Here is a 26,584-nt window from a genome sequence, read left to right as displayed (position 1 = left end):
TTTATGGACTGTGAGAAAATTTTAGCTTTTGACCAACATAGTATAAATAAGTGTGTGCATTTGATATCTTTGTTATTGTAATTATGAAAATTTTTTTCAAATCATTATTGGCCACTGACCAAAAATATTTTGTAAAATTTTTTGTGGGGAGCGTGGGGGCTATGTAAGTAGGCTGTTTATGTTTTCTTTATGTAAGTAGGCTGTTTATGTTGTCTTTATGAAACGTTACGTAGCGCTCTGTATGAAAATCACTGGCTGTGCTGTGTGCAGCCTGTGGCTAGTTTGCATTGTTGTCTGCCATTGTAGTGTTGGGCAGCGGCAGCTGGATGTGAACAGCGCGTAGCATTGCGCAGTTAGAGGTGAGCCGCCAGCAGTGGTGGATGTGAGGAGAGAGATGGCGGAGTTTTGAAATTACATATATTATGACTTGTGATGATATTAAGGTAAATACATTGTTTGTTCTCTATTAATATCTTTCATTTGCTAACTATGCCTATCAGTAGTTAGTGCCTTCTGTAGTTTGAATCTTTTATTTAGCTGGAAATAGTGGCGCTCGCTGTATTGCAGTAGTTCGAGTAATGAAGTTTTTTGTGAGGTAAGTTATTTGTGAAAGGTATAGTTTAATGTTAATCAGGGCCATTCTTTTGTAGGGATTTTTGAAAGTCAGATTGCGTTGCGCTAAATAATATTGTGTGTCAGGTTAAGCACAGTCCTGTATAAATTGTTCAAAGGGGACGTTTCAACCGTTCTGAGTTACCTTTCAGCTGCTCAGAAACGATGCTAACCTCTCGGTTACACAATTACCAGCGAACAATCCGGGAGTGCTGTAAATCCTATACGGTAAGTCGTTTATGATTATTGACAGCGTTATTAGTCCTACTACCCTTGCTTGAGACACATCCGACGTGACTACAAGCAACTGCTGTAATAAGACTGCTAATATTCTCAACACACGTAAACTGTTTGTCATTCTCGAATTCTTCACTGATGATATTGTCATCATCTGGCATAGAATGCTAGTACTAGTCTGTTTTTATCTACAAGCTGCTCTGAAACTTTTGGTTCAAATTAATACAGCCGGTTTTTCTTTTGTCATCTGTGTTCTGACTGTTTGATGATGCCCGCCACGAATTCCTCTCCTGTGCCAACCTCTTCATCTCAGAGTAGCACTTGCAACCTACGTCCTCAATTATTTGCTCTAGAGTTCCCTCTAGTACCATGGGAGTCATACCCTGATGTCTTAACAGATGTCCTATCATCCTGTCCTCCTTGTCAGCGTTTTCCACATATTCCTTTCCTCTCCGAATCCGCGCAAAACCTCCTCATTCCTTATCTTATCAGTCAACCTAATTTTCAACATTCGTCTGTAGCAGCACATCTCAAATGCTTCGATTCTCTTCTATTCCGGTTTTTCCACAGTCCATGTTTCACTGCCATACAATGCTGTACTCCAGACGTACATTCTCAGAAATTTATTCCTCAAATTAAGGCCGATATTTGATATTAGTAGACTCCTCTTGGCCTCAAACGCCCTTTATGCCATTGCTAGTCCGCTTTTGATGTCCTCCTTGCTCCGTCCGTCATTGGTTATTTTACTGCCTAGGTAGCAGAATTCCTTAACTTCATCTACTTCGTAACCATCAATCCTGATGTTAAGTTTCTCGCTGTTCTCATTTCTTCTACTTCTGTTTACCTTCGTCTTTCTTCAATTTACTCTCAATCCATGCTCTGTACCCATTAGACTATTCATTCCGCTCAGCAAATCATGTAATTCTTCTTCACTTTCACTCAGGGTAGCAATGTCATCAGCGAATCGTATCATTGATATCCGTTAACCTGGAATTTTAATCCCACTCCTGAAACTTTCTTTTATTTCCATCATTGCTTCCTCAACGTACAGATTGAACAGTAGGGGCGAAAGGCTACATCCTTGTCTTACAACCTTTTTAATACGTGCACTACGTTCTTGGTCATCCACTCTTATTATTCCCCTCTTGACTGTTGCACATATTGTATATGGCCCGTCTCTCCCTATAGCTTACGCCTACATTTCTCAAGATTTCGAGCATCTAGCACCATGTTACATTATCGAATGCTTTTCGCAGGTCGACAAATCCCAGGAACGTGTCTTGATTTTTCTTTAGTGTTGCTTCCATTATCAGTCTCTACGTTAGAATTGCCTCTCTCGTATCTTTACCTTTTCTAAAGCGAAACTGATTGTCATGTAACACATCCTCAATTTTCTTTTCCATTCTTGCGTATATTATTCGTCTCAGCAACTTGTACGCATGAGCTGTTAAACTGATTGTGCGGTAATTCTCCCACTTTTCAGCTCTTATCGTATTCGAAATTGTGTGGATGATGTTTTCTGAATGTCAGATGGTATGTTGCCAGACTCATACATTCTACACACAAACGCGAATAGTCATTTTGTTGCCACTTCCTCCAATGATTTTAGAAATTCTGATGCAATGTTATTTATCCCTTGTGCCTTATTTGATCTTAAGTCCTCCGAAGCTCTTTTAAATTCTGATTCTAATACTGGATCCCCTATCTCTTCTTAATCGACTCCTGTTTCTTTTTCTACCACATCAGACAAATCTTCCCCCTCATAGCGGCTTTCAATGTACTCATTCCACCTATCCGCTCTCTCCTTTGCATTTAACAGTGGAATTCCCGTTGCATTCTTAATGTTATCACCCTTGCTTTTAATGTCACTGAAGGTTGTTTTGACTTCTGTATGCTGAGTCCGTCCTTTCGACAATCATTTCCTTTTCGATTTCTTCACATTTTTCCTGCAGACATTTCGTCTTAGGTTCCCTGCGCGTCCTATTTATTTCATTCCTCAGCGACTTATATTTCTGTATTCCTGAGTTTCCCGGAACATTTTTTTACTTCCTCCTTTCATTGATCAAATGAAGTGTTTCTTCTATTACCCAAGGTTCTTTTTAGAGATGGCCATTCCTCTTCAATTGTACTGCCTACTGAGCTATTCCTTATTGCTGTATCTATAGCCTTACAGAAGTTCAACCGTATCCCGTCATTCCTTAGTTCTTCCGTATCCCACTTCTTTGCGTATTGATTCTTCCTGACTAATGTCTTAAACTTCAACCTACTCTTCATCACCACTATATTGTGATTTGAGTCTATGTCTGCTCCTGGGCACGCCTTACAATCCCGTATCTGATTTCGGAATCTCTGTCTGAGCATGATGTAATCTAACTGAAACCTTCCCGTATCACTCAGCCTTTTCCAAGTATACCTTCTCCTCTTGTGATTCTTGAACAGGGTATTCGCTATTATTAGCTGAAACATGTGACAGAACTCATTTAGTCTTTCTCCTCTCTCATTCGTTGTCCCAAGCCCATATTCTCCTGTAACCTTTTCTTCTACTCCTTTCCCTACAACTGCATTCCAGTCTCCCAAGACTATTAGATTTCCATATCCCTTTACATACTGTATTACCCTTTCAATATCCTCATACACTTTCTCTATCTCTTCATCTTCAGCTTGAGAAGTCGGTATGTGTACCTCAACTATCGTTGTCGGTGTTGGTCTGCTGTCGATTCTGATCAGAACAAACCTATCACTGAACTGTTCATACAGTAACACACTCTCCGCCCTACTTTCCTGTTCATAAAGAATCCTACTCCCGTTATACCATTTTCTGCTGCTGTTACCCTATATTCATCTGACCAGAAATCCTTGCCTTCGCCGGCCGCTGTGGCCGAGCGGTTCTAGGCGCTTCAGTCCGGAACCGTGCTGCTGTCAAGGTCGCAGGTTCGAATAGTGCCTCGGGCATGGATGTGTGTGACGTCCTTAGGTTAGTTAGGTTTAAGTAGTTCTAAGTCTAGGGGACTGATGACCTTAGATATTAAGTCCCATAGTGCTTAGAGCCATTTGAACCATTTTGAACCTTGTCTTCTTTCCACTTCACTTCACTGACCACATATCTAGACTGAGCCTTTGCATTTCCCTTTCTAGTTTCCCTATCACATTCAAGCTTCTGGTAGGGTAGATAAGGTCCCTGATGGCAATTTCTGATTGTAAGAACATTTACACAGAAGGTAGATTGTCATGCTAATTACAGCAGTGGCCCCAATGCTAATTACAGCAGTGGCATTCACAGGAACTCCTGAAATGCACGGTCATTGGCAGTACATCGTCGAATCATTGACTGTTGTTTCCGTTCGAAGATTCCTGGCAAGTACACAATGGTACCAGCAGCGACGGCAGTTACAGCGAAGAGGTCATTTTCTGTTGCCACAACGTCTTTGTACACCAGCTGCTGCTTATGGCCCCAGAGGAAGAAATCAAGACACGTAATGGTGGCCAAACCACAGGGCCACCTCGTCCGAACCATCGATTCCCGAAGTTGGCTCCCAGGTGACTCCTCGCATCAATGCGGTCTCGTAAATTGCCATGCTGTCGGGTGAGCGGTGTTGTGTCCATAAGCCCCTCTATATCCGCATCCAGTGACGCCTGTAGGCTGAGGATGACACGGCGGCCGGTCCGTACCGTTGGACCTTCATGGCCTGTTCGGGCGAAGTTATTAATGCGAAATAGGGCGCCGCCCCATCGTGCTGGAAGGACAGTTCTTTGTCTAACATTCAGGGGAACATCCATTCTGTATAGCCAACCATCCATCTACTGAGCAGTTTTAAGTTCAAAAGGCTCTGAACACTATGGCACTTAACTTCTGAGGGCATCAGTCCCCTAGAACTTAGAACTACTTAAACCTAACTGACCTAAGGCAAGATTCGAACCTGCGACCGTAGCGGTCGCGCAGTTCCAGACTGTAGCGCCTAGAACCGCTCGGCCACCCCGGCCGGCCAGTTTTAAGTGTCAGTACACATTCCCAGTCAGCGACGTGGACGCAGCAGCATACGCCAGTACCACTAACGAAATCTTCCCTGATATTACACGTTGACTTTAGAGGCCGTATGATCTTTGTTGAAATATATTTGTTTTGATGTTCTCTATCTCCTGTATTAATTTGACGAATTGTTTGGAACACCCTGTACATTATTAAAAGGCTAAAGCAGGGTGACCAACTTTCCCGTATTTCCCGGTATCTCCCGTATTACAGCAGCATTTCTTTTTTTTATTATTTTCCCGGCTACTTTACTGACCGCCTGTTTCTTTCGTATATTTCGTCAGTGATCACGGTCATAAATATTAATTCCGCGGAGTACTATCGATAGTTCAGATACCCTGAACCACAGATCTCGAGAAGTTTTCCTATAATGATCGTGATTATTCTCGACATACAGTCTTTTTTTCTGTCCGTGTTTTTACGGAAAAACACAGTTTGGGTCAAGAGAATGCAAGGAGCAGAGAAAGAGTGACAGCTTATGCGTCTGGAGGGGTCGTGAGAGAGCGAATGTTTACTTGTTTCTCAGTCAGTACCGGCAACCGTAGCGATCAGCAGCTGTGGTATAAATAACACACGGAAGTAACGAGAACTCGCGAGAAGATTAAATACACGTTCGTTTATTTGAAGAAGTGGTAGGAGCAATATTCTTGGTTAAAGCCCACGGCCTTCAACGTTAGCCTAGCTTACTGTGTGCTGTGTAAGCGTGACTTCAGCATCGCCTATAGAGGCAATGCCGACTGTCGCCAACATCCTTGTACATAAGTTCATAAGCAGAACCCAAAGAGAAATGAAGGCGGCCGCGCGGGGTAGCCGTTCGGTCTGGGGGGCTTGCCACGGTTCGCGCGGCACACCCCGTCGGAGGTTCGAATCCTCCCTGGGGCACGGGTGTGTGTGTTGTCCTTAGCGTAAATTAGTTTAAGTTAGATCAAGTAGTATGTAAGCTCAGATCACGTAAGACGTGATCTAGGATGTAAATCTAGGGACTGATGTCCTCAGCAGTTTGGTCCCATAGAACTTATCACAAATTTCCAATTTCCAAATGAATGCGTCCTCAGATTTACTCAACTGTTTTGTTAATGGCAGAAATGACGGTAGAAACGTTGCATGTGAACTAGAAATAGTTGTCCATACTCTCAACCATATTATAAGCTACAGAAGTATGGATTGTAGATTTAAATAACCGAAGGATGTTTCCCATGACTCTAATTTGGCTAAGATGATGTCACGTGGTGGAACTGAGGCAGAAGTAATTGTGAAGAAGGTTTTGGCCCCGACAAGTGTTCAGAACTTCACTGATGCCTTGAAAGATCCAGTCAAACAAAGCAATCTTTTTTCTAAGCAACCGATGTCTCCAGTCACAAAGACAGAAAGATGTTAATTCTGGTTTATCTATGGAATAGAAGAAGCTGGCCACCAAAAGGTCCAAATTCTATTTAAAGTGTGCTTTGCCTTAATCTAAGCTCGTAATGACTGCTGGCAGCTTATGAATATTGGATCCCTTTTTGGACGAAAGTACGTGATTTCAAGTCTTTGCCTAGACTGTTTTTATTGCTTGTGCTGATACTGTGTAATGAGCTCTTGGTTAAAAAAAGAGACATATTACTTACAACAAACCTCATTAAGGATTAAATATACTGAGAAGCAGTGGTCAGTATATGCAATGCTTTGAATAGGTTTCAGCATGCTCTTCTTCCATTTACACCACAAATGAGTCTTATTACACGTTTTTGCACTGTAAAAACTTTCTCTCGTTTTTTGAGGTTACCCCACAATATAATAACGTATAACAAAACACAGTATAAGTAAGCAAAGTACGCCTTTTTCATCATATTCTCAATTGTAACCAACTCCTAGAAAATGCGATGCAGTTATGCAGCTGACATTTATTCCAACAGAATGTCCCCTAAATCTCCCTGAATATCATGGTCAGATGTTGGTCATTTCCCTTAAAACAATGATCAAACGTTGTTAGCACTACCTAGAACGGTCACCCAATCCTATTTGCTGGTTACCTATCTGTCAGCTTCCTGGGGCGACAAAAAACTGATTTTTCAGTATCTGTATAGATAAAAACCAGTTGCCGAATGTATCAAAGATTATCATTTGATTTGACTGGTATTTTTTGTTGTTGTTTTTGTGTTCGTAATTGTCAGGGTATGGTTAGTATAAAAGAAAATCTGCAGGAAAAGTCGGAAATTTGGATGGTACTTTTGTACGAAAATCACAATGAAATATATATGACGATCGGTTTGGTAGTTCTGTTGTCACATGTTTTCTTAACCAACGAAATGTGGCGCTCAGTTTGACAGTTCTGCTGTCGCATGTTTTGTCAACAACAACAAATTCCGCATTGAACACAGATATTTTGCGAGAAAGAATACAATTGAAAGTGATATTTCAGTGTGCTACCGGTGACAATCATATCTTTGGTGTATTGCAAAGATTTAGTTAATGTCAATTTGCGGTATTTTGGTGTCTTCCACACATTCAATTTATTTCAGTTCGTGGTTTATTTTTTTGGAGAAAACGCAACCAGTGAGACATCGAAATATTGGTCGGCGTATGCGGTATGGAATCCAAAACACGAACGACGAATCAATGAGTCAGACAAAGAACGTAGACAGCATTTGGAGGCAAAGCGAATGAGAATTTCTCAAGTGTGAACCATTATGACTCCAGAACGGCGGGTACAGTCGAGTTCGACTCGCTCAGTTTGAGCTTGCGCACAAAATAATTCGAACGGGCGCAATCCGAACCGAACGTTTAACGTTCAGGTACACTACGTGATCAAAAGTTTCCGGACACATGACTGAAAATTACTTACAAGTTCGTGGCGCCCTTCATCGGTAATGCTGGAATTCAGTTTGGTTTTGGCCCACCCTTAGTCTTGATGACAGCTTTCTCTCTCGCAGGCATACGTTCAATCAGATGCTGGAAGGTTTCTTGGGGAATTGCAGTCCATTCTTCACGGAGTACTGCATTGAGGAGAGATATCGATGTCGGTCGGTGAGGCCTAGCACGAAGTCGGCGTTCCAAAACATCCCAAAGGTGTTCTGTAGGATTCATGTCAGGACTCTGTGCAGGCTAGTCCATTACAGGGATGTTATTGTCGTGTAACCACTCCGCGCTATGTACAAGTGCTCGATCGTGTTGAAAATGCAATCGCCATCCCCGAATTGCTTTTCAATAGTGGGAAGCAAGAAGGTGCTTAAAACATCAGTATAGGCCTGTGCTGTGATAGTGCCACGCAAAACAATTAGGGGTGCAAGCCCTTTCCATGAAAAACACGACCACACCATAACACCGCCGCCTCCGACTTTTACTGTTGGCACTACATACACTGGCAGATGACGTTCACCGGGCATTCGCCATACCCACACCCTGCCATCGGATCGCCACATTGTGCACCGTGATTCGTCACTCCACACAACGTTTTTCCACTGTTGTCCAATGTTTATGCTCCTTACACCAAGCGAGGGCGTCATTTGGCATTTACCGGCGTGACGTGTGGCTTATGTGCGGCCGCTCGATCATGAAATCCCTGTTTTCTCACCTCCCGCCTAACTGTCATTGTACTTGCGTGGGTCCTAATGCAGTTTGGAATTCCTATGTGATGGTCTGGATAGATGTCTTCCTATTACACACTACGGCCCTCTTCAACTGTCTGCAACCTCTGCCTATCAACAGACGAGGTCGTCTTGTACGCTTTTTATTATCACAACGGAGACAGTGGACCTAGGGACGTTTAGGAGTGTGGACACCCAACCACCTGAACACGTTCGACGTCCGTGAGTACCGCGGAGTGCCCCATTCTGCTCTCTCACGATGTCTAATGACTACTGAGGGCGCTGATATGCAATACCTGGCAGTAGGTGGCAGTACAATGCACCGAAATGAAAAACGTATGTTTTGGGGGGGTGTCCGGATACTTTTGATCAGCTAGTGTATATCCAAGAATCGATTACAGGAAAGTTTTGTTTATGGCTGACTATATAATCCTACCTCTTCACAGATTAAAACAATGCGAAATATTGCCATTAAAACTACTATGCTCACAGATCCAGCAGCTGGAAAGGTCTCTCTCATATGCCCTCTACTAATGAAACCAATAGATTTATCCACTCATTTTGACTTATGTTCTCCATCAGGGTTCCATTTGCGATAAGATCAGAGATAATGGAGAGGAGGAGATGGACAGAGAAGGGATATAAAGAAGGAGAAGGATAATAGGGACAGAGAGATGGAGGAGGATACGAATAGAGAGAGTGTGGGATAAGAGATATATAGGGAGCTGGGTGTAGTTGAGGGACAGAAATATGGGGGTGATGGAGGAGATGGTAAAGGGGGGGGGGTGAGAGGGACAGAGGGGCAGAGAGAGAGAGAGATGGAGAGTAAATCGTATATCCAGTTGCCAAATATATTTAGTAACTGCGAAGTATTTCCGCCTTCGCTAGTTTCAGATAATTAGTGACCGAATTCAAGAATTTAAAATGGCATCATAATCTACACATAAACACGTATAACCTTATGTTGAAGGTTTAAGCGCAATAAGACATGTATTAAAGTTAGAAACTGCGTAAGTGTCATGAGCCAGCGTAAGTGTCGACGTGCAAAATTCCACATTACATTCATTCATTGTTTTAAGAATGGGAACACTATCAATTTATTAGCAACACAATTCGCAGACGGTATCCACGTATATAACTGAATGTACCTGAAAAATTATAACACTGTATGTTGCATATCAGGAGATAGGACGTCATAAACAGTGAGAGGCGTGGAAAACTAAATTTTCTTAAAAACGCAAATTATGCGGACTAGACTCAACCGGTTTTGGTTTAACTTTTCACTAGTCGAACGCGTGAATAATTCAAAACTAAAAAAATCAACATAATTAGGGTTTTTCTTGTTAGCCATAAAGGTTTTACACGCTTTGCGACAGACATTTAACGCATTAACACATTTATAAAGTAATCAGACATTTAAAGCTGTTTTACACGCGGGAGTTCGATTCTTTAGAGAATCGTGGGCAGGGTTACTGATTTGTTCCATTCGTGAATAGGGCGAGTAGATATATTACCGTATACAGCATAAAGCACAATGGGTCCTCTACTACTGGCGTCACGGTGATGCCTGACAATTCCCCTATTGTGTCTACATCTATACTCTTCAAACCACTATGCAGCGCATGGCAGAGGCTACATCCCATTGTACCAGTTATGAGGGTTCTCTCCCGTTCCTATCACGTATGGAGCGCGGGAAGAATGATTGTTTGAAAGCCCTCGTGCGAGCTGTAATTAAACTAATCCTGTTCTCACGATCGCTACGGGAGAGATATGTACAGGGTTGTAGTATATCCCTAGAGTCATCATTTAAAGCCGATTCTTGAAAGTTTCTAAGTAGGCTTTCTAGCGATAGGCAACGTCTATCTTCAATAGTCTGCCAGTTTAGTTTCTTCAGCATCGCTGTGACACTGTCCCACAGGTCAAACAAACCTGGGACCATTCGTGCTGCCCTTCTCTATATATGTTCAATATTCCCTGTTAGTCCTATTTGGTACGGGTCCCACAAACTTTAAAAGTACTATGGTATGGGCCACACGATTGATTTATAAGCAATTCACTTTGTAGGCTGATAACGTTTTCCTAGTATTCTGCTAATAAACCAAAGTCTAACACCACGACTGAACCTACGTGAACATTTCATTTCATATCCCTACAAATTGCTACACCCAAGCATTCGTAGAAGTTGAGCGATTCCAACTGTGACTCATTGTCGGTAGCAAGGGAGGGGGGCTATGGGGGCTATAGCCGCCTCACCCTCCCACCCCCCCACACCCCCCCCCCACCCACAATGATGGAATATCATATTACACTGGATAAAATTACTTCAGAAATCAGCGAATATATTACTTCAACAGATTCAGAAGGAGAGCTGAAACTGCGGAAGAAAGAGTGGGTTGATGAAAGTAAAAGATCTGAAATACCAACTGAAGATTTAAAGAACTGTGACTTCAAATATTTGGGACTATTCCTGTCACTGCAAGCACTCCTGAACAAAGCTTCTCTACTTTGAGACGAATAAAGACTTATTTGCGTAACACAATGGGGCACGTGAGATTAAATGAGTTGGCTCTTGCAAATATCCATAAAGAAAGATATATGGACAGTGAAAATATCATTGATATATCCAATCAAAAGAAACAGAGACGAATGAGCATGACAAATTGGGCAGAAGATGGAAATAACCAGTGAATTCTGTAACAGAATTTTTTTATATTTATGTCAAGTTCAAGTTTTTACATTCATGTCATCTCCTGTATCCAGAAAATTAATGAAAACTTATTTGTTGTAAGTTGTCCTTTTTTATGGTTTATGTAATTTATAAAATCTCCCATGTTAAAATAAGCTTTTTTTCCCTGAGCTCCAGAACAATTACCAAAAACTACTTTAAGGAACACCAAATTTTACCAATTTGTCAGTGGAGGACTCTCCTTTTGTTAAGCCATATTCCATTCCCGCAAACCCCCTCTCCCCCCCCCCCCCCATTAGCATTTACCCCACCCCCTTGACCGACTTCTAGAATCGCCTCTGATTATGGTCGTAGGATAATACGTTTTTTTGTTTTGTGAAGTGCACAATTTTACATTTCTAAACATTTAAAGGAAATTGGCAATTTTTGCACCACTTGGACATCTTATCAAGATCTCACTGGATATTTATGCAGCGGACCTTCATTACATATAATGGCATCATTTGCAATATTTCCCGCAAAATTATTAATATACAACACGAACAGCAAGGCTCATAACACACTTTCCTGGGGCACACCCGAAGTTACGTATGTGTCTGTTGATGCCTCTCCAGTCAAGACAAGTTGCTGCTTCCTCGCTACTAAAAAATACTCATCTAGTCACAATCTACGCATGATACTCCATACGATCATACTTTTGGTAATAATCGTAGATGTGATGATAACTCAAATGCTTTTCGAAAATCGAGAAATATTGCATCTACAAACCGATGTCAAGGATATTGGTCGGTAGTTTTATGGATTACTTCAGCTACCCTTCTCCTAGACAGGTGTGACCTGTGCCTTCTTCCAACAACTGCGCACGGTTTTTTGTTCGAGCGATCTACGAAAGAATATAGTTAACAGAGGGATTAACTCAGTCGCAAATTCAGTGTAAGGTCTCACAGGGATTCCATCGAGCCCTGGAACTTCGTTCGGTTTTAATGGTTCCAGATATTTCTCAGCACCACTGACACTAACACTTATTTCACTCAAGTTACCAGGGATGGGAGGATTAAATTGGGATGATTCTCATAGATTTTCATTTGTAAAGGAATATTTGAAAACGGAGCTAATCATTTCTTGTTTTATTTTCTATCCTGAATTTCATTTCCTGTCTAATTCACGAATGACTGGAAGCTAACTTTAGTGTCACTAATAGCCTTTATATACGACCAGAATTTCTTTGGGTTTTATGAAATATCATCTGAGAATATTCTGCTGTGCTAGTCACTCAAGGGTTCACCCAATGCTCTCTTGATAGCCGAACGCGTATCACTTCGCATCTCTCTATCTATAGCCCTATTCTTTGTTGCAGACGAGCACCTGCACCTGTTCCTGCACAGCTGTTACGGAAACCTGGAGCCCACCAAGAAGACCATCGAGATGTACTTCACGGTGCGCACGCAGTGGACGGACCTCTTCTCCAACAGGGACCCGCTGCTGCCCGAGATTGAATGCCTCATGGACCTCGCGTAAGTAGCAAGCACCCTTACGACGCGAAAGGCCACTGACATAAAACGGATTCTTACAATAATTTTTATGCCACAACTCAGTTTATTATTAAACATAGTCTCCTGCAGATCAGTACACATCGTCCAATATTTCTATAATTCAAAACCGCCTCCTTCACTGTTCAGAGTGTCTCACTACCATTCTGAGAATACCGGTTCGATCCTTTGTATTTCCCAGGCGTTTTTTCTTTCTGGGAGAACTGGAAAGCGGTGTACTCAGTCCATTTGAGGAGCAGCTTTAATGAGGAATATCAGTTCCAGCGTTTGGGAGAGCGGGGTGCCGTAAGGCAGATGGTGACACAGTGGCCGACTAGCATCGCAAGGACCTCCGCGCCGGAGCGTGAAGTTACTTATTTTTTTAAAAACTAAAAACTTTATTATTTACGTAACTGTATCATGTACAAAACAGGTGGAATACCCTAATACTTCAAGAAAGAATTCGAAAAAAATGCAGGTGCTGACAGGTTTGAATATTACCGAACTATCAGTTTAATACACTTGGTTGCGAAATAGTAACACTCATTCTTTACAGAAGAATGGAAAAACTCCTAGAAGCCGACCTCGAGGAAGTTCAGTTTGGATTCCGGAGAAACGTAGGAACTTGAGAGGCAATACTGACCCTACGATTCTCATAGAAGATAGGTTAAGGAAAGGCAAACCTACGTTTATACCATTTGTAGACTTATAGGAAGTTTTTGACAATGTTGACGGGAGTACTCTCTTTGAAATTCTGAAGGTAACAAGGGTGAAATGCAGGGATCGAAAGACTATTTACAACTTGTACAAAAACCAGACGGCAGTTATAAAAGTCGAGGAGTATAAAAGGAAGCAGTGGTTTAGAAGGGAGTGAATCAGGGTTGTAGCTTATTGCCGATACAATTCAGTCTGCACATTGAGCAAGCAGTAAAGAAAAAACTATGGAACAATTTGAAGTAGGAACTGAGAGACGAAATAAAAACTTTGAGGTTTGCCGATGACATAGTAATTTTGTCAGAGACAGCAAAGGACTTGGTAGAGCAGTGGAACGTAATTCACAGCGTCTTGAAAGGAGGATAAAAGATTAACATCAACAAAAGCAAAACAAGAGTAATGAAATGTAGTCGAATTAAATCTGGTGATGCTGGGGGAATTAGTTTAGGAATCGAGACACTTAAAACAGGAGATGAGTTTCGTTATTTGGGCAGCAAAATAACTGGTGATGGGTAAGTAGGGAGTATATGAAATGTAGACTGGGAACAGCAAGAAAATCGTTTCCGAAGAAGAGAAATTTGTTAACATCGAATATAGATTTAAGTGCTAACACTTAAGTCTTTTCTGAAGATATTTGGTTAGAGTCTAGCCATGTATGGATATGAAACGTGGACGATAAACAGTGCAGCTAAGAAGAGATAAGAATCTTTCGAAATGTGGTGCTACAGAAGAAAGCCGAAAATTACATGGGCACGTCACGTAACTAATGAGAAGATAAAGAACAGAACTGGAGAGAAAAGAAATTTGTGGCACAGCCTGACTATAAGAAGGGATCGCTTGATAGGTCTGTGACAAAGCGCCATGATTCATTGAGTCGTAGGTGCATATGTTTGGCAGGGCTGGAATTATACCACACAGGGCATGTGTACTCCACAGCTGTACAGCACAAGGCCAAAGAATGGGAAGGAGAACCGCTAGAGCACTGTGCAATCCAAAAACTGGGGTGTCACATTAATGGGGCACTCGGCTCAGGAGAATTTACATGAACACGAAGCAAAAAGTAGCTGCTAGAAACATCATCTTGCGTAAACTAGCACTAACTACATTATGTGCATAACAAGGACAGTAAGGACTACTACCTTACGATGGCGTCCAAGTGTTGTGTCTTGATGTCTTAGTCACCAGTGGCAATGTCTAGTAGAGGAAAAAAAATACTATCCCACAACATGGTTCATAGTTTTGTGGAGGTCTGTGGGGGGATGAACGAAAACCAGTGGAGTGTTTTTATTTTTATTTTAGTTTCACATTTATAGTTTCGATATAGTGATTTGTTTTTCTCTGCTAGAGAGTGTCAAAGGTTAGTCTAAAATCATAACAGAACATATACAGAGGGTGAACAGAAATATGGAAACTCCACAAGTAAAACGCATCGCCGTGCCCGTCGTCTCGGAATGGATGAATACAAGTCCTGTAGGTTTTTCAGGGGGACCTTATATCATTCTTCCTGCAAAACAATGGGAAGTTCAGGTAGCGACGATGGAGGCGGATACCTATCCCTTCTCTCAAAGGCTCAATAATGTCGAGATCTGCTGACTCTAGTGGTCAGAGTAGACGGAATGTTTCATCATCGTGCTCATGAAATCAGTCCTGCGCGATGAAAGCTGTGCAAACAGCTCTTGTAACACAGCATCACCATTGGGGAACAAATATTGTACCTTGGAATGGGTTTGATCATCCAAAATGGCCACATAATTCTTGGCAGTAATGTGTCCTTGCAGAGTAATTACGGCGCCTGCGCAGTACCACGATGTCGCTGCCCGAATCGTTACCGGACCCTCGCCATTTTCCGCTCTTGGGACATAAACTCAGCTAGAAGCTGGAAACAGTGTGGAACAAGACCGATCCGACCAGGTGTCATTGTTCCATTGCCCCGTAGTCCAGATTATATGCATTCGACACCACGTTTTCCCGTTACGGTGGTTTGCATCACTGATATGTAGTTTTGGAATTCCAACTCCCGTTATTTTGATGCTGACAGTGTTCGCGAGTGCGACATTCAGTCCTGCAGTGACTTTTGCTGCTGCCGTTCTCATTTTTTGTCTCAATTCTCTTCAGTGGCCGTCCGTCGCAATCACTTAACACACACTTTCGTCCGCGTTGTGATTCAGCGAATGTTTTCCCGCTTTCACTGTACGGTGGTGTAAATTTTTGAAGGTCCCACCATGCGAGCACAAACAAAATGAGCACGCTCTAATTCGCTTAGCTGCGATATATTGCACTCAAAACTACGCAAAACACTATTCTGACCACGATTAACATTTGTAACGCATTCGGGATAGAGCTGCGCTGTAGTAAAACTACGGTTCGTTAGTTACAGTACATAGATACAGTACATAAACGTCGTTGTGAAACTTAGGATTAGTCGTTGAATTGGAAGCTTTGGTAGGGAGAGAAACATAAATAAATGGGTGGGGGAGAAACTGGAAGCCGAGGGCTTCTCTTTGTTTTTTTGTTTGTTTATTTGTTTTGCACATAATTAGGTGAAGATGGGATCCCTGCAGAGATTATTAAGTATAACAAGTCTGTTCTTCTCAAACATTTATATTCACTTATCACAACCAGCTGGGAAGAAGGTTCTGTCCCGATGAGTATGCGGAATTCGTGGATAGTTACTCCATATAAACAGAAAGGGAACAGAAGTGGCTGTAACAATTACCGAGGCATTTCATTACTAAGTGTAGCCGGGAAAGCATATGCAAGAGTCATCCTAATGCGATTACAAATCTTAGCTTCCAGAATCAACACAAAATCTCAGTGTGGCTTCAGGCCTGGCCGATCAACCGTAGATACGATCTTCTCCTTAAGACAGCCACAAGAGAAATGTCGTGAGCAGCAGAGGCCACTTTATATTGCTTTCATTGACCTTGTTAAAGCGTTTGACTTAGTGAGCAGAAATGGGCTTTTAAAGCTGTTGCAGAAGATTGGATGCCCACCTAAACTACTACAAATAATTGTCTCTTTCCATGAGAAAACAAAAGCAACAATCTGCTTCAACGGTAAAACATGAGAAGCATTCCCTGTTAATAGCGGTGTGAACCAGGGGTGTGTGTTAGCTCCTACATTATTTGGGAATTTATTTCCCTTCTGCTCAGATTTGCCTTTGAAGACTCTGAGGAGGGAGTGTATCTACATACGAGATCTGATGGAAATCTTTTCAACATTGCTCGCCTCAAGGCCAAGACCAAAGTAAATACTGTTGTTATCCGTGAGTTGTTATACGCGGACGATGCAGCTCTAGTAGCGAACACAGAAGATGAGCTGTAGCATATAATTAACAAATTATCACATGCCTGTGAAAAATTTGGTCTACTCATCAGCCTTCAAAAGACTAAGATCATGGCGCAGAGCACCACCAACCTTCCATCCATCAGCATTGATGGCAATCCTCTCCAGGTAGTTGATGACTTTACCTACTTGGGATTAACAATATGCAGCAACTTGTCCATGGACACTGAAATTACTAACAGAATCGCAAAGGCATCATCTGTCATGGCTAGATTGAAAAACAGAGTACGGAACAACTGACTGCTTACCACAAAACCCTTGTGTTATAAGCACCCTTCTCTATACTGTGAGACATGGACAACTCTTTCTAAGCATGAATCTCGACTAAACAGCTTCCATCTCCGCTGTCTCCGGAAGATCCTTCAGATCTCTTGGAGAGATAGAGTACCCAACTCCGAAGTCTTTCATCGTGCAAGCACAACCAGCATCTTTGCACTCCTGAGTCATCGACGTCTAAGATGGTTGGGACATGTCAGGCGCATGGATCCTGAACGGATACCGAAACGACTGCTGTACGGAGAACTTCAGGAGGGTGTGAGGCCAGTGGGACGACCGCATCTTCGTTTCAAGGATGTCTGCAAGAGAGACCTAACCAAGACCAGAATCAATCCAAGTCGCTGGGAAAGCATTGCAGATGACCGTGTCAAGTGGCGAGTAACTGTGCGCAACGGCGTCGAGCTCTCAGAGGACGAACGCACACAGGAACAAATCAGGAAGAGCACAAAGCAAAGAGACAGAGCGGCTTCTGTTCCAAGTCCCTCAAATTTCAAATGTCCAAACTGCAGTAGGGACTGCCACTCTCGAGGGGGACTTTTTAGCCACAGCAGACGCTGCAGACTCTGAACCAAGCATGTTACACCATCATCCCTCAAGGATGGACGGATGCCATTATTATTACATAATTAGAACCGCGCATCTTTCTTCCTTAGTCCATTGTCTGTTTTATATCCTTACAAAATGTAAATTGCATTTTAAAGGCAATGAAATTTAGTTGATCGCGTAACTTGTGCGCTTTTATGTGACCAAAGCAATTACTTTTGATGCAAGTACAGTTTATATGCACAAACATAAAAAATTTTTATTTTGAACTCAGTTGAATGTTCTACATCATGATGAAAGACAAGAGTTTCCTGTTATTACTGACAAGTGTGAAGTTGTTCACGACTAACAGAAACGTGTTTTATATAACCTCGGCGAAGTATTGAAGCGATGTTTGATATGTTCTTGTTTTGCGTTTTTCTAAATTTTCCTTTTTTTAGGATATTGCGTTTTCTAGCGCTATTGATAAATCTCTATTGTTTTTTATTTTTGCTACATCTCCGTGTATCATGCTATAAATGAACGATTTTCGAATAAAGACCTGAATTAAAAACTGACAATTTCAATTTTGGTCTAAATACTGTTTAATTTTAGGTGACAGACAAGAGGGTAACTATGTACAACATAAATGTTCCGTAGGTTACGCGACTCTTTATATATCCTCATTGAATTTCTAGGCGGTTCACCGTTTTCGGTTTCTACGTGAATCTAGTACGACACTGATCGCATATGGCAAACAAAGCGATCGAAATGAGGTAACGCCTGCTTAGTATGCAACACACCTAACGTACCGGTAAGTCGGTTACGATCTTAACTGACCAAACTAGGGAAACTACCGTAGCTTTGCGATTACTGTGATAATCTACGGTAGCCTACGGTAGTTTTACAACTCTAATGGAGGACACTGCCAAATACAACAGCACAACCTGCAGGCTTGGCCAGCGTCTGCATTTATGGTAAAGCATGCATTTCTCATAGTGTTTCCATATTTTTGTCCAATCCCTGCAAACCTATCTGATGATGGAGCTTTATACTTGCGAAATGTGCTTTGGAGTTAAATAACACTGCCTGGTAACGGTAAACTTATTGCTTCATTTGACAACACAAGTAAGCTACAGTTCCAACTTTTTCTTTCAAGTGTTGTTGGATATACGGACTCCAGCTGTGACTGCTGTTAAAAATAGCAGTTCATTTTGGATTGAAGGCTTTCACGTCACAGTGACGTTAGTTATAGTTCTTGGAGTTGCTTGGTAAATCGCTTATGTGTGGCGTGACCGAAGTGAATGACCGATCGCAATTGTAGTGATATCACAGGCGATATAGCCAGCTATCCGTCAATCCTCTACATAGGGCCCTTTAGTCAACTGATCTTATTTCCCCCGCTGGCGACGCATCTCGCTGCCGATTTACGCGCAGTCACGTTACGCGCATCCACCACGATTTATCGGTTTCGACGAGAAAGTCACTAATGTAAGACGGGTATTTAACTCTCGTACAACCCTGATCTGTTTCTTTCATTGCATACCACTGCGATCATAAAGACGGCAAGTAATTTACGCGGAATTTATTGGCAGTATTTTAGTGAACCAACAAAAAAACATACATTGCAGCAGTTTAGCCTAACTGTCAATGTTTTATTTTCTTAAATGATACATTCAGGAAACGAAAATAAATTTAGTTTGTCGTCATAACGATGCCAGTGGAACTCAGCGGGAAAACCATGAATAAGTTTTAATGTGCTTATATATAAAACTGAATGAAATTATTGGATACAGCTGACAAGGAGGAATTCATATACACTTAAGAGCCAAAGAAACTGGTACACATGCCTAATGTCGTTAGGGCCCTCACGAGCACGCATCATGACGTGGCATGGACTCGATTACTGTCTGAAGTAGTGACGGAGGGAACTGACACCATGAATCCACAGAGCGGTGCATAAGTCCGTAACAGTACGAGGGGTGGAGACCTCTTCTGAAGTGCGCGTTGCGAGGCATCCCAGATATGCCCAATAATGTTCTTGTATGGGAAGTTTGGTGGCCGGCGGAAGCGTTTAAACTCAGAAGAGTGCACCTGGAGCCTCTCTGTAACAATTCTAGGCATGTGAGTTGTCTCGTTGTCCTGTTGGAACTGCGCATGTCCGTCGGAGTGCACAATGGACATGAGTGGATGCAGGTGATCAATCATGCTTACGTACGTGTCACACGTCAGAGTGGTATCTAGATGTACCAGGGTCCAATATCACTCTAACTGCAGATGCCACACACCATTACACAGCCTCCAACAGCTTGAACAGTCCCCTGCTGACATGAAGGGTCCATGGATTCATGAGGTTGTCTCCATACCCGTACACGTCCACCCTCTCGATACAATCTGGAACGACACTCGTCCGATCGGGCAACATGTTTCCAGTCATCAACAGTCCAATGTCGGTGTTGATGGGTCCAGGCGAGGCGTAAGGCTTTATGTCGTCCAGTCATCAAGGGTACACGAGTGGGCCTCCGGCTCCGAAAGCCCATGTTTCGTTCAATGGTTGGCACGCTGACACTTGGTGATGACCCGGCACTGAAATCTGCAGAAATTTGCGGAAAGGGTGCACGTCTGTCACGTTGAACGATTCTCTTCAGTCGTCGTTGGTCCCTTTCTCGCAGGATGTTTTTCCGATCGCAGCGATGTCGGAGATTTCATGTTTTACCGCATTCCTAATATTCACGGTACGCTCGTGAAATGGTCGTACGGGAGAATCCCCACTTCAGCGCTACCTCCGTGATGCTGTGTCCCATCGCTCTTGCGCCGACTATAACACGACGTTCAAACTCACTTAAAACTTGATAACCTGCCATTGTAGCAGCAGCAACCGGTCTACCATTGCGCCAGACTCTTGTTGTCTTACATAGGCGTTGCCGACCGTAGCGCCGTATTCTGCCTGTTTACATATCTCTGTATTTGTATATGCGTGCGTATACCAGTTTCCTTGGCGCTTTAGCGTATATTGCTAATTGTTGTTGTGGTCTTCAGCCCTGAGACTGGTTTGATGCAGCTCTCCATGCTACTCTATCCTGTGCAAGCTTCTTCATCTCCCAGTACCTACTGCAACCAACATCCTTCTGAATCTGCTTACTGTATTCATCTCTTGGTCTCCCTCTACTATTTTTAACCTCCACGGTACCCTCCAATACCAAACTGGTGATCCTTTGATGCGTCAGAACATGCCCTACCAACCGATCCCTTCTTCTAGTCAAGTTGTGCCACAAACTCCTCTTCTCCGCAATTCTATTCAATACCTCTTCATTAGTTATGTGATCTACCCATCTAATCTCCAGCATTCTTCTGTAGCGCCACATTTTGAAAGCTTCTATTCTCTTCTTGTGTAAACTATTTATCGCCCATGTTTCACTTCCATACATGGCTACACTCCGTACAAATACTTTCAGAAACTACTTCCTGACATTTAAATCTATACTCGATGTTAACAAATTTTTCTTCTTCAGAAACGCTTTCCTTGCCATTGCCAGTCTACATTTTGTATCCTCTCCACTTCGACCTTCATCAGTTATTTTGCTCCCCAAATAGCAACACTCCTTTTCTACTTTAAGTGTCTCATTTCCTAATCTAATTCCCTAAGCATCACCCTACTTAATTCGACTACATTCCATTATCCTCGTTTTGCTTTTGTTGATGTTCATCTTATACCCTCCTTTCAAGACACTGTCCATTCCGTTCAACTGCTCTTCCAAGTCCTTTGCTGTCTCTGACAGAATTACAATGTCACCGGCGGACCTCAAAGTTTTTATTTCTTCTCCATGGATTTTAATACCTACTCCGAACTTTTCTTTTGTTTCCTTTACTGTTTGCTCAATATACAGATTGAATAACATAGCTCTTAAAACCTTTCCAATGTGCTTATGGGGTCATATGGACTGCAGTGGTACTAGGCAGGTTAGTCTCGGCGCCGTGGAGTCTGCATTTCAGCGTGATGCAGTACTGGAGTCGGTGTTGCAGGCACCTGATGCAGCTGCCGCGGCCGACGCCGGAGGGCTACCGCGTCATGCTGTACCGGCTGGTCAACCCGGACGCGTCGCGGCTGCACTTCGGCACCGCCGTCAAGGCGTTCTGCATGTACAACGACATGCAGCTGTCCGAGGACGGCCTCGTACCCGGATATGTCGTCGTCTTCGACATGGCCGGCGTCCACCTGGGCCACCTGGCGCGCGTCAGCCTGGCAGTGGTGCGGAAGTTCATGATCTACATACAGGTGCGTTAAATCTGTCTGCAGTACCTGTCTAAGGCCGGTATTACACTATCAAATTTCTTTGTCAAATATCTTTGCCCAATATCTTTGTCTAATGTCTTTGTCAAAGATATTTGATGGTGTAATAGGGAACTTTGTCAAATGTCGTCCAATATTTGATCAAATCTAGGGCCTCGCTGTAGATTTGATCAAAGAAGTCGCTTTTCTTCTGTTCACTGCAATGTGACATGTTACCACATGGAGCGCTAGCATCGCTGCATTCTGTCGTGTGTAGCGTTTTTATAAACATTGCGGGTACATACAATTGGTGTGTGCCGACAACTACAGAATTAATAGAGATGTATGAAGCTGATGAAGCGCTTTACAACGTGAGGCATCCTGAATACAAAAATAGATGAAGAAGATTGGAGACCTGACCTCACCTGACCTGACCTAATATAACCTAACCCTCTTCTGTGGCAAGGAATCGGAGTGTTACAGTGACCCTGTCTTCTGCAGATGTAGCAGTTCTTCAGTGAATATTGTGCTTTGTGATATGAGGATACACTTCATTGAGCACATACAGAAATGTATACACATCCATTCTTAAGTAATTGATGTACGACTTTACGTCCTTTACTAAAAGCTCACGTAACAAGTTTTGTTGAATGCCTTTATCGTGTCGTCGTAAAACTCACGGCTTCACCCAGGTATGTTTCCTTCCCCCTCCCCCTCCCCCCGCTTCTCTTCCGCATATGCACACAGTGCAATTGTGGTACATGCAACTGCTGCGGTTAATAACAAGTTGTTGTTGTCAGCCATCTTGAACTTTGACGAAAAATATGATGACAGTGTAATACCCCTTCTAGCGCTAGGTCAAAGATCTTTGTCAAATATATTTGACAGAATATTTGATCACATCTTTGATCAAATCTTTGACAAAGAAATTTGATTGTGTAATACCAGCCTAACCCAGGCCCGTATCTAAGGCGGGGTGGGGGGGATGAACGGCGAAGGGGATATCTGCCTCGGGCGGCAATTTCAGGGGACACCAAATACATATTCTTGAAGAAAAAAAAATTGTTTCACAAAGAGCCTAGCATCCAGCGCACGTTGGTCTATAGGCTATTCATATAATTTTACGCGTCCCTATTGGGTTTTCAACATTTCTGAACACAGTCTAAGCAGATTTCTGAACGAATCATAAGTTGAGTTTTGAATGCGCACATAGTGTGCCAGCGGAATCCCCGTCGCAACGAGATATAAAACTTTCTCACAGACAAAAGGGGACTGTGCTGTACCAGTTGGGGTGAATAAACTGGACGGGTGAATACCAATGGCTGCTTACTGGGTGTGCGAACGAAAAGCGTTGTTCACAGATTCAGACTACCAGAGTGGAAATAAACGACTAACTGGAATAACGGGTAAGAAAGATTACGTATCATCTTCTCGATTTATCCAAGAAAATTAAATTTTGACAGAAAATTTTTGCCAGATCGCTATACTTTTATGGGCCAGTTGCACAGGGTGTACATAAAGTCAGGGAACACTTTCAATTATTTATTGCACAAGAACCAAACATTGTACACATATCATACATATGTCATTTTGAAGATAAACTCTGGAAGGTTTTTTTTCCATGTATACCGCCACAGCGTAGTTTGGTAATTTGCCGACAGCGCTAGTCGCAAACATGGCGAGTTCAGGTGCGGAGCGAGCTCTCTGTGTGTTGGAGCTCGACAACAAGTGTGCTGCAGTTGTTCAACGGATGTTTAGAACCAAGTACGGTAAGAAGCCACCAAGAAGGAAGGCCATTTGCCACTGACACAACAAACTCGTTACGACGGTTTGCTTGTGCCCGGCAAAGAGAAGCGGATGTCCCAGTGTGAGTGAACTGAATATGGAGCGCGTATGAGAGACATTCATAAGGATTCAAAAGAAATCAGTGCGTCATGCACCCCGTGAACTCGAGACGGCTCCTGCGACAGAAGCTGTCTATGAAACCATTTGAACCGGAGCTAGTGCAGAAGCTCAATGACGACGACGAAGACATGCGTTTTGAGTTCTGTTCACAGTTACAACTATTGAATGAGGGTGGGTATAATTTTGTTGACCACTTAATTTTTAGCGACGAAGCCACTTTTCACACTAATGGGGAAGCGAACAGGCATAACTGTCGAATCTGGGGTACAAAGCATCCACACGAATGCATTGAATTTGAGCGTGATTCCCCAAAGGTAAATGTTCTTTGTGCCTTGTCAAGTCGAAAATTGTACGGGCCATTCTTCTTCGGCGAGAGCACTGTCACTGGATATTCCTACTTGGACATGTTGCAGCAATGGCTGATGCCTCAAATGCAATCGGACTCTCCGTTCATCTTTCAGCAGGATGGTGCTCAATCCCATTTTCATCGTGAAGTTCTTGGGTACCTGAAGACGGAGCTGTCGCATCGATGGGGAAGAAGGGGACAGCTGTTTCATGAAATGGCCTCCCTGATCACCAGATCTCACTCCGTGTGACTTTTTTCTGTGGGGACATGTTAAAGATCTTTTATATGTACAGCCTCTACCAGGAGAGAACACGGGAAGCGACTGCCACAGCCGACGATGCCATGTTGGGACGGGTTTGGCAAGAATTCGATTACCGTGTTGACGTCTGCCAGATCATTCATGTTTAGGATCTTGAATGTTCGTAAAAAAAGCTTTCAGAGTTTCTCTTCAAAATGCAATATGTATGACATCGGTACAATGTTTAGTTCTTGTGCAATAAATAATTGAAAGTATTCCCGGACTTTATTCTTACCCTGTACAGTCCCCGGTTAGCAGCCGCTTAAGATCTATTCTCGGAATAGGGTGGAAAAAACTTAGTACGAACACGTAATAACGCCTAACCGAAGAATAAACGCGGGATAACTGAACCGGTGAGTCTGGCAGGGTTAGTCAAGTTAAGCGGAGAATAAGTTTTGACAGTGGCAGGAACAGTTACAGAATTAGTGATGAGAAGACCGTTTTTTAGAACGAGGAAGGAAAAGAAACGGGGACACCACACAAATCATATGGGAAAACATGACGATTCTACATTTATATAAAAATTCCGTACTACCACTACTTTTCGATCTCATGCTTGAGAAACTGGAGCATACAAATGAAATGTGAAACTATTTCGTAAGACAATACTTTTTGCTTGTAATAGCCCTAATAGGCGTTTGATATTGGTACTTCGTTTATCATATTCTGTCATATTATTTATGTAAATTAAATAGATAAAAATGACCATTCGTGCCAAAAGTCTCGCTTCTTGGTCGTGTTTTACAATTGCTGCAGTATTAGACAGGCCTATTTCGTTTTATCTAGTAGACGGTGACAAAACAGACGTAATCAAGTCGAGAAACCACCCACTCTTAGGCACTATTCGTGTTAACAGCTTTTTTTAGTATCATCATCATCATCATCATCAGCCAATTCAATCATTAGATGATGTGGCCTCTTCGAGTCGTGGATTCAGATAGGCTTTCAGCAGTCTTCTCCAAGTGGGACGGTCTTGGGCAGTTCTCTGCCAGGTGTTACCAGCGATCTTCTTGATGTCTTTGTCCCATCTGTCTGGTGGTCTTCCTCTAGGCCTCCAGTGCTCTCTCGGACTCCACTCCAGTACTAGCTTCGTCCATCTGTTGTCTTTCCTTCTTGCGACGTGGCCAGCCCACTGCCATTTCAAGGAACCTACTCTCTCTAAGATGTCATTAACCTTCGTCACAGACCGGATGTCATCTGCCCTTTTCCTGTCCTTTCTTGTATAGCCCAGCATTGATCTCTCCATGGCTCTCTGTGCTGTCCTAAGTTTCCCTTTTGTGAATGAGTTCAGTGTCCATGTCTCGCATCCGTACGTCATCACAGGAAGAATGCAATGATCAAATACTGCTTTCTTCAGATTTACTGGCATTTTTGATCTGAATACTTTTGAATTCTTCCCAAATGCTTGCCAACCAAGCTTGATGAGTCGATAGATTTCTGGTCTTATGTCTCCCTTCATATTTATAATCTGGCCAAGGTAGACATATTCACTGACCTCTTCTAGTAGACTGTTCTTGACTTTCACATCTCCAGCTGGGACCCATTTGTTGGATATTACTTTTGCTTTGGAAAGGTTCATGTTCAAGCCAACCAGCTGACATTCCGATGCAAGATCTGTAACTAAGTTTTGGAGCTCTGCGAAGTCTTTGGCCAGTAAGGCAATATCATCAGCAAATCTCAAGTTGGTAAGTCTTCTTCCATTAATTCTAATTCCCTTACCTTCCCAGCTCAGCTTTGACATAGCCATTTCCAATACAGCAGAGAACAGTTTTGGGGAGATGGGATCGCCTTGCTTGACAACGACATTTTGATTCTTCGTGTAGCAAAATGTTTGACAAACTTTGCTTAGTTAATAGATTCTTTCGCAGAAAGAAAAGAACGAGATGTAAAGTTGCAGCAAAATTAGAGAAAAAAATATGCTGGAATCTAAGGATTGAAGAAATGTGTATTGTCTTACTCGTCTCTTGCCTTTACTGCTTTTACGTTCCTATATTTAATTTTGTGTTACACAAAAGAGAAAGTTATTAGCTAATAGGCAATAAAGAGGGCAAATTTTCTGAAGAGTCCTTATTCCCTCGGTCACAAATAATCCCACCCAGTATTAATTCTGAGATTTTTTTTAAGAGGGGCAGGATGACAAACCGGCCAACTGGGAGTAGGAGAAGCACCACAGGAGTGTTAATTTCCATTATACTGAATATAGGTTTGGTGACTTCCGTTACAAAATATACACGCTTGATTTCCACAGAGC

The 26,584-nt window shown here is 42.6% G+C and overlaps 1 protein-coding gene across 1 annotated transcript in view; it reads left to right on the top strand.

Moving 5' to 3' along the window:
* Positions 1 to 26,584, top strand: part of LOC126100891 (retinol-binding protein pinta-like) — a 341,960-nt gene that overhangs the window by 152,067 nt on the left and 163,309 nt on the right. Inside the window, exons 3-4 of the mRNA XM_049911558.1 lie at positions 12,486 to 12,642; positions 21,538 to 21,790. Of these exons, the coding sequence (XP_049767515.1) occupies positions 12,486 to 12,642; positions 21,538 to 21,790 (410 nt within the window). The remainder of the gene's footprint in view (positions 1 to 12,485; positions 12,643 to 21,537; positions 21,791 to 26,584) is intronic.

This window comes from Schistocerca cancellata, chromosome 9 (genome assembly GCF_023864275.1).
Source record: "Schistocerca cancellata isolate TAMUIC-IGC-003103 chromosome 9, iqSchCanc2.1, whole genome shotgun sequence".
NCBI classification, from domain to species: domain Eukaryota; kingdom Metazoa; phylum Arthropoda; class Insecta; order Orthoptera; family Acrididae; genus Schistocerca; species Schistocerca cancellata.
The sequence above is the reverse complement of the archived record's forward strand: the minus strand, read 5'-3'. Positions and strand labels throughout refer to the sequence as shown.